At 36.6% G+C, this 14809-nt stretch overlaps 1 protein-coding gene across 3 annotated transcripts in view; it reads right to left on the reverse strand.

Annotated features, from left to right (window-relative positions):
• LOC111161019 (ectodysplasin A) overlaps window positions 1–14809 on the reverse strand; it is a 423110-nt gene that overhangs the window by 226203 nt on the left and 182098 nt on the right. Inside the window, exon 5 of one of the 3 annotated variants that reach the window (XM_022524459.1) lies at window positions 1732–1755. The exons of the other annotated variants lie outside the window; for them this stretch is intronic. Within the exon in view, the coding sequence (XP_022380167.1) occupies window positions 1732–1755 (24 nt within the window). The remainder of the gene's footprint in view (window positions 1–1731; window positions 1756–14809) is intronic. 3 annotated transcript variants of the gene reach the window in all.

Consider the following 14809-nt stretch of genomic DNA (forward strand, 5'->3'; position numbering starts at 1 on the left):
AGAGAGAATGTACCCACTTTAAAAACAGTGAGTGGCCCAAAGCCACAATACAGGTCTGCTAACTAAAAAGGTTAATTTCATTTGTATACATTCACTCATTCAACAGATATTTAAGTACCTTTTCTGTGCCATCACTGTAGATTCAGTAGTGAGAAAAAAGCAGATATGGTTCCTTTGAGTGTAGTGGGTGAGACTGACTATACATAACGACACAGGCCCTTCCAGAGGTAGAAAAACCTGGAGTGTTTTTTTAATTTCAAGGTTGCTGAAGCTCCTCCTCCACTTCTTGTAGCTCTGATACAGATCAGAATTTGACATTAAGTTAGTCGAGGACATTTCTCAGGGGAATTAGTTAGGATGTTTCAGAAAGTCCCTGTGAAAGAAATGCTCATCTCCAAGCAGGCCCAGGACAGAAAGCCTAGGGTCACTAGGACAATGAGGTGGAAAGCTCTGAATTAGGAGTAAAAATGGAGGTAGGTTCTAGTCCTGTGCCACTTTATGACCTTAGGCAAATTATTTAACCTCTGTTCCTTAGTTTCCTCTTCTATTAGAATAATATTAGAACTTAAACAGTAACAACATCAATAACAAAGATCCTATGACAACATTATAATAAGCCTTCAAGGTATTCTAGATTTCTATAAGAATTTGGTAAACACTTACTGAACATTCATTAAACAATTCTACCTGGTATTAAAAACTATATGTTTATTTTGGTAACAGTTTTTAATTAAATTATTTTTACGGAATGCAAAGTTTGGAAGGAGTCTCTAGAGACCATTTAGTTACATGAATATCATTCCCACTACTCAATCATGTTAGATGACTGCCTATTTTATTTCATAAGGTTTTTCCCAGGACCGAGATTCAGCTATCTCCCTTGGTTGACTGATCAAGTATTTAATAAAACTTGTTATTGAGCATTTTTCCTTACGTGTAACCTAACACTTTCAATAAAATTTAAGCCTGTTTTAACACTCCCAATATACTTTCAGCCTGTTCCTTTTAGTTTTGTCCACATGAAAGAAAGAGAATTGGTGGCTGGCATCCATTTGTAATAATATTTCACAGATGTGGAGACAAAAATTAAATCACAATCTCAGTCTTCTCAGCAGAGTAAACTGTGTTTTTAACTCTGATTTCTATGATATTTTGAGTTATATATCTCAGCAGACATAAATCTTATCTACTTTATATCAAAGTAATATTAGTAAAGCATATTCTTTATAACTGATATAAGATAGGATTATTAGGACAGTGATGATTACAGGCAATAGAATTCACTGATGTTAGTCATTAAGCATGGTTTGAGGACCATTTTTCTAACATAAGTTTTAAAAAATCATCTTTGAATTATCTTTTTGAAATGCTAAAAAGACAAAAAGCATTTAATTCAGAGAGTGTTCACAGAAGCACTGGTATGAATGCATCTCAGAAATCTTAGTATCTGTATCAGCTTTACGTAATTATTTCAGCCACTTTAAGAAAAATCTTAAAAGGAAAAACAGAAATTACTGAATCTTTGATCACTTGGTTTCCTTGCTTCATGTGTTTATTTAAAGTTTTAATTTTACTTCAAGTTAGTTAAAATACAGTGTTATATTCACTTTTAGGTGTACAGTAAAGTGACTCAACAATTCCATTTATCACCTGGTGCTCATCACAACAAGTGCTTTCCTTACTCCCCATCACCTATTTAGCCAAATACCCTTTACTCTCCCCTTTGGTAACCATCAGTTCCTTCTCTATTATTATCTGTTTCTGAGTTGTCTCTCCGACTGACTTACTTTGGTTACTCTTATACTCTCTAGCTTCATCCATGTCATTGCAAATGGTAACATTTCATATATATATATATATATATCCCACTTACTTTTCCATTAATCAATAAGTGGGTACATGGGCTGTTTCTGTATCTTCACTATTGTAAATAATGCTGCAATAAACATAAAGGTATATCCATTCTGTTTAGTGTTTTCATATTTTTTGGTAAATACACAGTAGTGGAAGTCATGGATCATAGGATAGTTCTATTTTTAATTTTTTGAAGAACCTCCATACTGTCTTCTAGAGCAGCTGTACTAGTTTACATTCCAACCAGCAGTGCAAGAGAGTTCCATTTTGCCACATCCTCGTCAATACCTGTTCTTTCTTGTATTGTTGGTTTTAGCCATTCTGACAGATATGAGATGATATATCATTGTAGTTTTGTTTTGCATTTCCCTGATGGTAAGTGATGATGAATATCTTTTCATGTGTCTGTCGGCCATCTGAATGTCTTCTTTGGAGAAATGTCTATTCATATCTTCCGCCCATTTTTTAATTGGATTATCTGTTTCCTGGGTGTTGAGTATTATAAGTTCTTTATATATTTTGGATACTAACCCATTATCAGATATGTCACTTGAAAATATCTACTCCCATCTCATAATTTGCCTTTTAGATTTGTTGATTGTTTTCTTAACTGTGCTGAAACTTTTCATTTTGATATAGTCCTAACAGTTTACTTTTTGTTTCCCTTGCCTCAAGATACATATTTAGAAAAAAAAGTTGCTATGGCTGATGTCAAAGAGGATACTGCATAGGTTCTCTTCTAGTATTTTTATGATTTCAGGTATCACATTTAAGTCTTTAATCCATTATCCATTTCTGTGTGTGGTATAAGAAAGTGGTCCAGTTTTCCCAATACCTTTTGTTGAAGAAACTGTCCTTTTCCTATTGAATATTCTTTTCTGCTTTATTGAAGGTTAATTGACCATATATTTGTGGTTTCATTTCTGGGTTCTCTATTCTGTTCCATTGATCTATGTGTCTGTTTCTATGCCAGTGCCATACTATTTTGATCACTACAACTCTGCAATATAACTTGAAGTCTGGAACTCTGATGGCTCCAACTTTGCATTTCTTTTTAAAGATTGCTTTGGCTATTTGGGGTCTTTTGTGGTTCCATGCAAATTTTTGCATTGATTTTAGTTCTGTGAGAAATCCTGTTGGTATTTTGATAGGAATTGCATTAAATGTATAGATTGCTTTGGGTACTATAGACATTTTAACAGTATTTGTTCTTCTAATCCATGAGCATGGAATTTCTTTCCTTTGCTTGTGTGGCCTTTAATTTCTATTATTGGTGCATTATAGTTTTCAGAGCACAGGTCTTTTACCTCTTTGCTTAGGTTTATTCCTGGGTATCCTATTATGTTTGCTGAAATTGTAAATGGGATTGTTTTAATTTCTTTCTGCTGCTTCATTATTGGTGTATAGAAATGGAACTGATTTCTGTACACTGATTTTTGTATCTTTATTATTTTTTATTGTTATGTTAGTCACCATATAGTACATCATTAGTTTTTGATGTAGTGTTCCAAGATTCATTGTTTACATGTAACACCCAGTGCTCCATGCAATATGTGCCCTCCTTAATACCCATCACTGGGCCAACCCATCCCCCCACCTCTAAAAGCCTCAGTTTGTTTCTCAGAGTCTGCAGTCTCTCATAGTTTGTCTCCCCCTCTGATTCCCCCCTTCATTTTTCCCTTCCTTCTCCTAACGTCCCCCATGTTATTCCTTATGTTCCACAGGTAAGTGAAACCATATAATAGTTGACTATCTTTGCTTGACTTACTTCACTCAGCATAATCTCCTCCAGTCCCATCCATGTTGATGCAAATGTTGCATCATTTCTGATGGCTGAGTAATATTCCAATATATACAATGATTTTTGTATCCTGCCATTTTACTGATTTTGTTTATTAATTCTAGCAGTTTTGGGATGGAGTCTTTCAGGTCTTCTATATAGAGTATCATGTCATGTGCAAATTGTGAACATTTACTTCTTCCTTATTTATTTTGATGTCTTTTATTTCTTTTTGTTATCAGATTGCTGTGGCTAGGACTTCCATACTATATTGAATAGAAGTGGTGAGAGTGGACATCCTTGTCTTGTTCCTGATCTTTGGGGGAAAGATCTTAGTTTTTCCCTATGATGATGTTAGTTGTGGGTTTTTTATATATGGCCATTAGTGAGATATGTTCCCTCTAAACCTGCTTTGTTGAGGTTTTTATCATAAAGGATATTGTACATTGTCAAATGCTTTTTCTGTGCCTACTGAAATGATGTTTCTTATACTTTTTTAAAAATTTCTTTTCAGCGTAACAGTATTCATTGTTTTTGCACGTGCTCCATGCAATATGTGCCCTCTCTAATACCCACCACCTGGTTCCACCAACCTCCCACCCCACCGCCCCTTCAAGACACTCAGGTTGTTTTTCAGAGTCCATAGTCTCTCATGGTTCACCTCTCCTTCCAATTTCCCTCAACTCCCTTCTCTTATCCATCTCCCCATGTCCTCCATGTTATTTGTTATGCTCCACAAATAAGTGAAACCATATGATAATTGACTCTGCTTGACTTATTTCACTCAGCATAATCTCTTCCAGTCCCGTCCATGTTGCTACAAAAGTTGGGTAGTCATCCTTTCTGACGGAGGCATAATACTCCATAGTGTATATGGACCACATCTTCCTTATCCATTCGTCCATTGAAGGGCATCTTGGTTCTTTCCACAGTTTGGCAACCATGGCCATTGCTGCTATAAACATTGGGGTCCAGATGGCCCTTCTTTTCACTACATCTGTATCTTTGGGGGTAAATACCCAGTAGTGCAATGGCAGGGTCATAGGGAAGCTCTATTTTTAATTTCTTGAGGAATCTCCACACTGTTCTCCAAAGTGGCTGCACCAACTTGCATTCCCACCAACAGTGTAAGAGGGTTCCCCTTTCTCCACATCCTCTCCAACACATGTTGTTTCCTGTCTTGCTAATTTTGGCCATTCTAAGTGGTGTAAGGTGGTATCTCAATGTGGTTTTGAGTCTCCCTGATGTCTAGTGATGATGAACATTTTTTCCATGTGTCTGCTAGCCATTTGTATATCTTCTTTGGAGAAGTGTCTGTTCATATCTTCTGTCCATTTCTTATACTTATTTTTACTGATGTAATGTCTTCACCTGTGAAGACATCTGGTCCTGGACTTTTTTTTGTTGTTGTTGTTGTTGGAAGGTTTGTTTTGTTTTGTTTTGTTTATTACTGATTCAGTTTCTTTGCTGGTAACTTTTTTTGTTGGGAGGGGTTTTTGTTTGTTTGTTTTGTTTTGTTTTATTACTGATTCAATTTCTTTGTTGGTAATTGGTCTGTTCAAATTTTCTGTTTCTATTTCTATTTCTTCCTGTGTTTTGGTAGCTAATACAATTCTAGGAACTCATCCATTTCTTCTAGGTTGTCCAGTGTGTTGCCATATGCTTTTTCATAATATTTTTAATTGTATTTCTGGCCTTTGTTGTTATGTTTCCTCTCTTATTTGTGATTTTACTTACTTGAGTCCTTTCTCTTTTTTTCTTGACAAGTGTGGCTAGAGGTTTATCAATTTTGTTAATCTTTTCACAGAATCAGCTCCTGGTTTCATTGATCTATTTAATGTGTTTTAGGTTCTATATCAGTCTATACCATTTCTGCTCTAATATTATTTCCTTCCTGCTGCTGGTTTTAGGTTTTATTTGTTCTTCTTTTTCTATGTCCTTTAGGTGTAAGATTATATTCATTTTTTTAATGTAAGTTTTTTTTTTAAGACTTTATTTATTTATCTGACAGACAGAGATCACAAGTAGGCAGAGAGAGAGAAAGGGAAGCAGGCTCCCTGATGAGCAGATAGCCCAATGCAGGGCTCAATCCCAGGACCCTGGGATCATGACCTGAGCCAAAGGCAGAGGCTTTAATCCACTGAACCACCCAGGTGCCCTGATTATATTCTTTATTTGAGATTTTTCTTGCTTCTTGAGGTAGGTGTGAATTACTATAAATTTCCCTGTTAGAACCACTTTTGTGGCATCCCAAATATTTTGGACTGTTGTGTTTTGTGGTTTGTTTCCATGCATTTTTAAAAATCTTTTATTTCCTGGTTGATTCACTCATTATTTAGTAGCACGTTATTTAACCTCCATGTATTTGTGGTCTTTCCAAATTTTTTTTGTGGTTAACTTCTAGTTTCATGGTGTTGTGGTCAGAAAAGATGGAAGGTATGACTTTGATCTTCTTGAATTAGTTGAGGCTTGTTTTGTGACTTAATATGTGATCTATTCTGGGGAATGGTCCATGTGCACATGTAAAGAATGTGTATTCTGCTGCTTTAGGATGGAATGTTCCGACTATATCTGGTAAATTCATGTGGTGCAATGTGTCATTCAAAGTCATTGATTCTTTGTTGATTTTCTGTTTAGATGATCTGTCCATTAATGTGAGTGGGGAGTTAAAGTCCCCTATTATTGTGTTTTTATCAATTAGCTCCATTATGTTTGTTGTTAACTGTTTTATGTATTTTGGTGCTCCCACCTGTGGTGCATAAATATTTACAATTGTTATATCTTTTTGTTGCATTGTTCCCTTTATCATTATACAGCATTTTTCTTTGTCTCTTGTTATAGTCTTTGTTTCAAAATCTCCGCTGGCTTTCTTTTGACATGCACTTGTATGATAGATGTTTCTTCACCCCTTTGCTTTCAATCTGCAGGTGCCTTTAGGTCTAAAATGAGTCTACATATCACTTGCCATCAGAGAAATACAAATCAAAAGCACAATGAGATACCACCTTACACCAGCTAGAATGGCAAAAATTAATAAGACAGAATGACAAATGTTGGCAAGGATGTGGAGAAAGAGAACCCTCTTAAACTGTTGGTGGGAATGCAAGCTGGTACAGCCACCCTGGAAAACAATATGGAGGTTCCTCAAGTCGTTAAAAATAAAGCTGCTCTATGACTCAGCAATTGCACGACTGGGCATTTACCCCAAAGATACAGATGTAGTGAAAAGAAGGGACACTGCACCCTAATGTTCATAACAGCAATGTCCACAATAGCCAAACTGTGGAAGGAGCCAAGATGTCCTTCAATAGATGAATGAATTAAGAAGATGTGGTTCATATATACAATAAAATATTATTCAGCCATTGGAAAAGATGAATACTTACCATTTGCATTGACATGGATGGAAATGGAGGATATGATGCTAAGTGAAATAAATCAAGCAGATGACAGTTATCATACAGTCTCACTAATATGTGAAATATAAGCAATATCAGAGACAACTACAGAGGAAGGGAGGGAAAACGGGAAAAAAATCAGAGACAGAGACAAACCATGAGAGACTATGGTATCTGGGAAACAAATTGAGGTTTGCAGAAGGGAGGGGCATGGAGGGATGGGGTAACTGGGTGATGGGCATTAAGGAGGACATGTGATGTGATGAGTACTGGGTGTTATGTGCAACTAATGAATAACTGAACACTACACCTCAATGTACTATGATGATGTACTATATGTTGGCTAATTGAACTTATTAAAAAATAAATAAAATGAGTCTCTTATAGGCAGCATATAGATGGGTCTTGTTTTTGTTTTTGTTTTTATCCATTCTGTCACCCTATGACTTTTCATTGGAACATTTAGGCCATTTACATTCAAGTAATTATTGATAGATATGCATTTACTACCATTTTATTACTTGTTTTGTGTTTGTTTTTGAAGGTGCTCTTGGATCCTTTCTTATCTCTCTTTCATGGTTTGCTGGTTTTCTTTAGTGATATATTTGGATTTCTCTTTATTCTTTGCATATTTATTAGTGGTTTTTGATATATGGTTACCATTACATTTGTTTGTAACATCTTCTGCATATAGCAGTCTATATTAAGTTGATAGTTATTTCTGTTTGAAATCCTTCTGGTTTCCTCTCATCCCCATGTTTTAGGTTTGTGGTGTCATATACGCCTTTTTTGTGAGTTCCTTGATTTTTTTTTAAACGGGAATATTCCTTTTTACTGCTTTTGTGTTTCCTACCTTTATACTGTTACTTTGGGTCTCTCCTTTCCACTCAGAGCCCCCTTTAATATTTCTTGGAGCACTGGTTTAGTGGTCATGAACTCCTTTACTGTTTGTTTGTCTGGAAAACTATCTCTTCTATTCTGAATGATAGCCTTGCTGGACAGCATATTCTTGGTTGCAGATTTTTCCATTTAGCACTTTGACTATATCATGCCACTCCCTTCTGTCTTGCAAAGTTTCTGTTGAAAAATCTCCTAGTAGTCTGATGGGTTTTCCCTTGTAAGTTATTGACTTCTTTTGCTGCTTTTAAGATTTTTTTTGTTTATCACTGTGTTTTGCCAATTTACTTACAATATGTGTTCTTGTAGGCCTGCTTTTGTTGATTTTGTTGGGAGTTCTCTGTGCTTTTTGGTTCTGGATGTCTCTTTCCTTCCCCAGATTAGGGAAATTTTATGCTACTATTTCTTCAAATCAATTTTCTGTCCCTTTTTCCCTGTCTCCTTTTTCTGGGACTCCTGTAATAGGATTTATTATGTTTGATGGAGTCACTGAGTTCCCTAAGGCTATTCTCATACTGCTTAATTCTTTTTTTCTCAGTTTTGTTCAGCTTGATTACTTTCCATTACTGTCTTCCAGGTGATTAGTTCATTCCTCTGCTTCTTCCAGCCTACTGTTCATTCCATCAAGTGTGTTTCTCATTTTGTTTATTGAGCCTTTATCTCTGCTATGTTATCCCTTATCTCTGTGTTAAGAGTCTAACTCTTGTCTTTCACTCTTTTCTCAAGTCCAGAGAATATCCTTACATTCATTGTTTTAAATTCTCTTTCAGGCATATTACTTATATCTGTTTTGCCTAGGTCACTGGCCTTGGCCTTATTCCATTCTTTCATTTGGGTAAATTTCTCTGTCTCCTCCTTGTGTCTGCCTGTGTCTGTTCCCCTATAAGAAAGTCACCTATGTCTTCTGCTTTTCAAAGTAGTGACTGATCAAAGAAGAGGTCTTACAGTGCCCTGTTGTGCAGTGTTTCCTAGTCATCAGAACTTGGCACTTTAGGAGGGCATCCTATGTGTGCTGCTTATGCCCCATTATTGTGTCTGAGTCACTTTTCCTTTCAGTGTAGTTGTCTGCACTGACTCTCTGCCTGTTATGGGCTGTGCTTGCTCTCTATGGTATTAGTGGGACCCATACAGGCCAGCTCTGAGGGTGTCTGACTTCCATGGAACTTGGGAGTGGGCTGGGGGTGTTAGCAAAATTTATGCTAGGCCACTAGTCCTACCCCAGATCTCCCAAAGCACTGAGGTGGCTATGGGCTGCATGTCAGGGCAGCCAGGGAGTGCAAGGATGGGCACAGTGTGTGGTAATGGCTGGGTGCAGTTGGGTCCAGTGTGCAATGGTGGGTGCTGACGTGTGGCTAGGCATGGTGCAAAGTGGCAGCTATGCATCTGGTGGCTGGGTACAGTGTGTGCTGGTGGCTGGGCACTTGGCAGCTGGGCAGAGTGCATGTGCTATCAAAATTTTCCCAAACCCTGGGCCAAGGCTAGCAGGCCTGGAGTGGACAAGTCCTCAGGATAATTCATGGGCATGGTGCACTGCTAGCTGGTTAGGAAGCAAGCGTCTGTGCAATGCTGCATCCTGCAGGTAGCTCTGTGTTTATGCTGGGTAGTGGGGGAGGAAAATGGTGCCTGCCAGCTCCCTCCTAACATGTCCCAAATTCAGCATGAACTTGCTGAATAGCAAGATTCAGATATATCTCCCATTTGTTCCTAGCATTGTATAAACTGGCATTTTTATTTTGCTTTTCCATATAGTCTTCTGTCTCTTTAAGGGTGGGGACTCAGCTACAACTTGGCGTCTGAGTCAGTTGACCTTTAAAGCTCCAGGCTCCAAATCCCAGTGATTATACAAACTCATGGAATTCAACCCCCCTGGTTTTCAAAGCCAAACATTATGGGGATTAATCTTCCCCCTGTGAACTCCTTGGTATGAGGGCCCATTTCTCTGCCCTCTCCATGTGTGCAGTTTCTTCTGTCCTGTGGGCAGCCTCCCTCAAACTTTCTGAACTTCCTAACTTTTCAGATGCAGACTTTTCTCCATATGTAGTTGTGGAGTTTGTTGTTAGTCTTTGGAACACTCGCTGCTTTATTTACTTTGATGTGGATGATATCTACTTGTGAATGTGTAATGGAGAGAGCTCAGGGTCTTCCTACTCCACCATCTTCCCAAGCTCCCAAAGTCTCAGTTCCTTTCTGTTATTAACCAGTCTCTTTCATTAACCAGCCTGCTACTAACCAGCCTCTCTTAGAATATTGAATTTTGTCCCATGCCTGACTACCTACTGATTCCACAGATAGCACCACAAATTTTTTTGACTTGTTATGATGTCTCTTGTTTCTTAGAAGTAATATTACAGTCTATTAGAAGTTCTCAATACCTTCCCACATTAAGTATTCTAGCTTAAAAACTGCTAATGAGGTATCATTTTGTTTTTAATGATTTAGAGAAAGGTATTAACAATAAAATGTACGTATTCTTTAGCCCAGAAATTAATCTTTCTGAAAATTTATTCTGAGGAAATAATTAAGGATATACACAAAGATGTAGCTACAATTAAGTTTGCTGTGCCACTGTTTATAGGAGGAAAAACTTGGAAACAATTCTGATATCTAATAAGATAGAGCTAATAAGTATGTCACAGTACATTCATACTGCAGAATACTACATAGCCCTCTTTCAAACTTCAGACTTTCACATCCAACTTCCTACTCAACAGTTCTGTCTATCCAAGGGTGAGTTTCTAACCTCTCCCCCACAAATCTAGTTCTTATCTCAGTTAATTATACCACCTTTTACCGTTTCTCCAATCCAGAAACCTGGATGTTATCCTTACCTTCCCCCCACCTCAATATCCCATAAAATAAATCACCTAGTCTTTTTAATTTTACCTCCTAAATATCTAGTGAATCTAATTTTCAGCATCTTCACTGCCAACACCTTATTTTGAGCTAAACCATCTCATCTCATCAATTTCAATAGCCTCTTCACTGGTCTCCCCACATACATTCTAGTCCTTCAATGCATTCTCTGCACTGTAGCCAAAAGGATTTCTTAAACACTTATAACTAGTGAAATATAAAAAAGATCTATACTTTAGTTATTAGTATTATATCAATGTTAGTTTTCTGGTTTTGGTGATTGTGCTATGGTTATTTCAGATCCTATCACTGGGTAATATGGGTAAAGAGTATGAACCTCCTTGTACTATTTTTGAAGCTTGTGAATTTAAATTATTTACAAATAAAAAGTTAAAAAAATTAGTGTGAAGCTGATCACAGTATCCCCTACTTAAAGCCTTTCAATAGCTTCCTATTACTATTAGGCTAAAGGCTAAAACCCTCACTATGGCCTACAACACCCTGCAGTCTGACCTCTGCCTATATCACAAACATAGTTCTTTAAAAGAAAAAAGTCACTCTTCCCTTTGTTCTCTGTGCTTGCCACCCCAGTATTCTTTCAGTCCCTTGAGTATACCATGATTTTTTATGCTACTGAGTTTTGGCACAGGTGTTTCTTTTGTCCAGACTATCTCCTAGTCACTCCTTTGTTTGTTTAGTTAACTCCTATTCATCCTTCAGATTTCAACTCAAACATTTCTGAGTGAAGAGCAGTTAATAAATATTTGTTGAGTGAAAAAAACAAAGGAGGGACAGGTGTAAATAGTGAGCCCCTTACCAAGATATATGTAAAAATACTTTATTTTGTTAAGGCCACTTGGAGTGTATTTTGTCTCTTTTAGCTAAAAAGACCTAAACCAATAAAGATGATACAACATGATAGAATGCGGACTACAAAAATAAAACTCATATGAGAGGGCTTCTGCAATCTTAATTGGGTTCCCTTTCAATCTACAGGTATGTCTTTATTTTGTGAACCAGGTAGAGCCTTAAAAAGTTGAGCTAATCAGATTTTTATAAAATTAGAATATGCCTATTGGCATACATTATAATTTCATATGATTCAGCCTTCATTTCTGACTGACCTTCAATTGGATATCACATTTGTTTTTTTCTGTATTCCCCATTTTGTGGTAGAAAACATAGATTTTTGGTGCCAGGTTTCCTGAGATCAAACCCCAATTCTGTCACAAGTGGGGTACCTTAAACACATTATAATTCTGTGCCTCAGATGATTTTTTATCTGTAAAATTATAATAATATAATGTCCATGAAATGGGGTTTTGTGAGAATCAAGCATCTAATATAAGTAAAGCATTTAAAAAGGACTTGGTACCAATATGTAAATATTTGTTATTTTTATTACTCTTATCTCAGAACTTCCCAATTATCTATAAATTCTATCAAGTTCCTAGATGTAAATAGAGAATCCATAATTAATTTTCTAATTTTGTAAATCCAAATTTTTAAAAAATGATCAGGGGTTGATACTTGTTGAAGCTATATGATGTATACACATACATGGGGTGGCAACTGTACTATTATGTGTACATGTTTGAATTTTCCAGAACAAAAAGAGTGAAAAATCTTAAAGAGGCACATCTTCTCTGTCATAAATTAAGTACAAGCATATATGCCATTCCAAAGGCAGTATTTTATTCAAATGAAAAGCAAAGCACTATAATTCACTCATCATATACTACTCCGTTTGCTGGTTTGAGGGGTATATGTGTAGAAAGATTACACAACTTTAGAGCATATGTTGACTAAACCAAAAATAAGTAATAAGAAAATCACTGGCTACCAAAATGTTCAATTCATCCAGGAAATTCTACAAGGCACTTTGGACTACAGGTAAACAGCTGGCACTGGTGGTATATTTAAATATAATAGTGCAGGGCAAACCATCTAGAAGTTTTGCTCCACTACTCCAAAAAGACAGTCAGACACTGGTTCATGTTAAACATATAATTCTGTAATATAATACAAAGTCGAGAAAACAACAACAAAAGTTGGTTGTCAGGTGACTCATCCTTTGTTCTGCTATACTTGTGAGTCTAAATAGTCTTATTAAACACAGAAGGCATGTTACATATAATAAGGGACTCCTGGCAGCAGGATATTTCAGTCACTGAGTTGCTCTCACACTGAATATTCTTTCTTGATTAATGTGCTATCAACCGAACTAGGATTAAACAAATCATATAGCTAAGCAACTTAATGGGCAAAAGTAGAATCTGAACTCTCTCTCTCTCTCTCTCTCTCACACACACACACACACACACACACACACACACACACACACATCTTGACAGAAGAAAACATAAAATGCTTTCTCATGGTACAGGTCCTATTTACTTACTAGGCTTCCTTTATATTTTTCATTCACCAACTTCATTTGAGTACTCACTAATCAGAGCTATCAAGGTGTATTAAGGGTTAGATAATTTAGTTAAGCAGCCACCACACGATAAGCAAAAAACACTCAGGATGCTCAAAATGTGCTGACAGAATAAACCTAGAAAAACATCTTCGAAAGGGCTCTAAAACAGGCCTGCATATCAGAAACTTAAAGTTAGATCCAAATTAATACATTATTTTAACACTTACGAAATCACAAAGCACTTATTTGACTTGATTTCTCCCTCTTCATTTAGGAAAGCCATGCCATCAGAGGCTTGGTATGTTTAATTGTGGTAACAAATCACCGTCTACTTTCTGAAGTTATGACAAGAGACTATATAACTGCAACCCGAAAGGTGGATGGCCTTACAAGAGAGTGAATACAGAAAAGGAAGGAAAAAGAGATAAAGAGGGATAGAAAAAGAAATATTTTTTAAAGCAGAAGGAAAGCTCAGTTGGCACAAGTATCACCAAGACAATTAATAGTTTTGAGAAGTTGCATTGAATATGGCAAAGAGATCAGGAAGCATAAGGACTGAGAAAGGCCAATGGGTTTCAAAATTCAGCCTGAAACTATACTGACATAGGTTGTAATAGAATGGTGACAGTGGATGGATGATACACTGTAAAGTAACAAGGAAGAAGGGTAGCAAGGAAATAGAAATAGCTAGTCTAAAGCACTGATTTGAAAACTTTGCCCCCAAGAAATCTGAAATGGCTTTTTCACATACTATCTTTGTTAATTTCATAAATCCTTCTGTTTGGTCATTCTGCTGCTACCTCTGGTTCTGCTAAGAAACAAGATTAGATTGTGTTCACCACAGTGGCTCACCAAAAATCTCTTCTGAGATTCAGAATGTTCTAAATTTTCAGCTTCTCCAGAAACCATCCCTACTTCATCCAATGAGATCTATTTCCGTGCTTTGCTTAAACTTTTAACTCCAGTGACAGTAGTGTGCTCAACCCCAACCCCACTGTTTAATTTTAAATGAAGTTATTTCTGACATATACTGATGTTAACTCCTTATTTTGTAATGCTTTATTGATCTACAGGTACATTTATATTTCATGCCTATCAAAGCAAGACTTAAATTCTGAAGAATATAACTATTTCTGTAACCTGGTGAATGATCGACAGAAAATAATTTGTTGATGTGGCTTTATTTCATTCTATACAAGAAATAATTCTGCAGTACAAGTCAGGGAAGTAAAAAGTAAACCCTATCAGTCACTCAAACCTATTTTCATTTTGAATATGTATATACATGTTGTTTTGCTCCAATAATAGTTTGAGAATTCAGACAGGTTATATTTTAGATATGTTGTCAAGTTCTCCCAGTCTTGAGTTGGCTTCAAAGGTCTTTTCAGTGGTTAACTGACAACAGAGAAGCCAGGTTTCATGTGCTTTATTGGCTTGCTCCCTAAGCCCATGATTTCTTACAATATATTTGAGATAGAACTCGATCACTGGGACACCTCAATTAACAAATCCTCCAGGAATACAACTCCTGTACAATGATATTGCCTCTGTTTAAAACAAGTACCACTTCGTAATCACACAAAGCACCACTAGTGTCCCTCACAG

This window comes from Enhydra lutris, unplaced genomic scaffold (genome assembly GCF_002288905.1).
Source record: "Enhydra lutris kenyoni isolate GAN:26980312 unplaced genomic scaffold, ASM228890v2 scaffoldscaffold81, whole genome shotgun sequence".
NCBI lineage: Eukaryota > Metazoa > Chordata > Mammalia > Carnivora > Mustelidae > Enhydra > Enhydra lutris.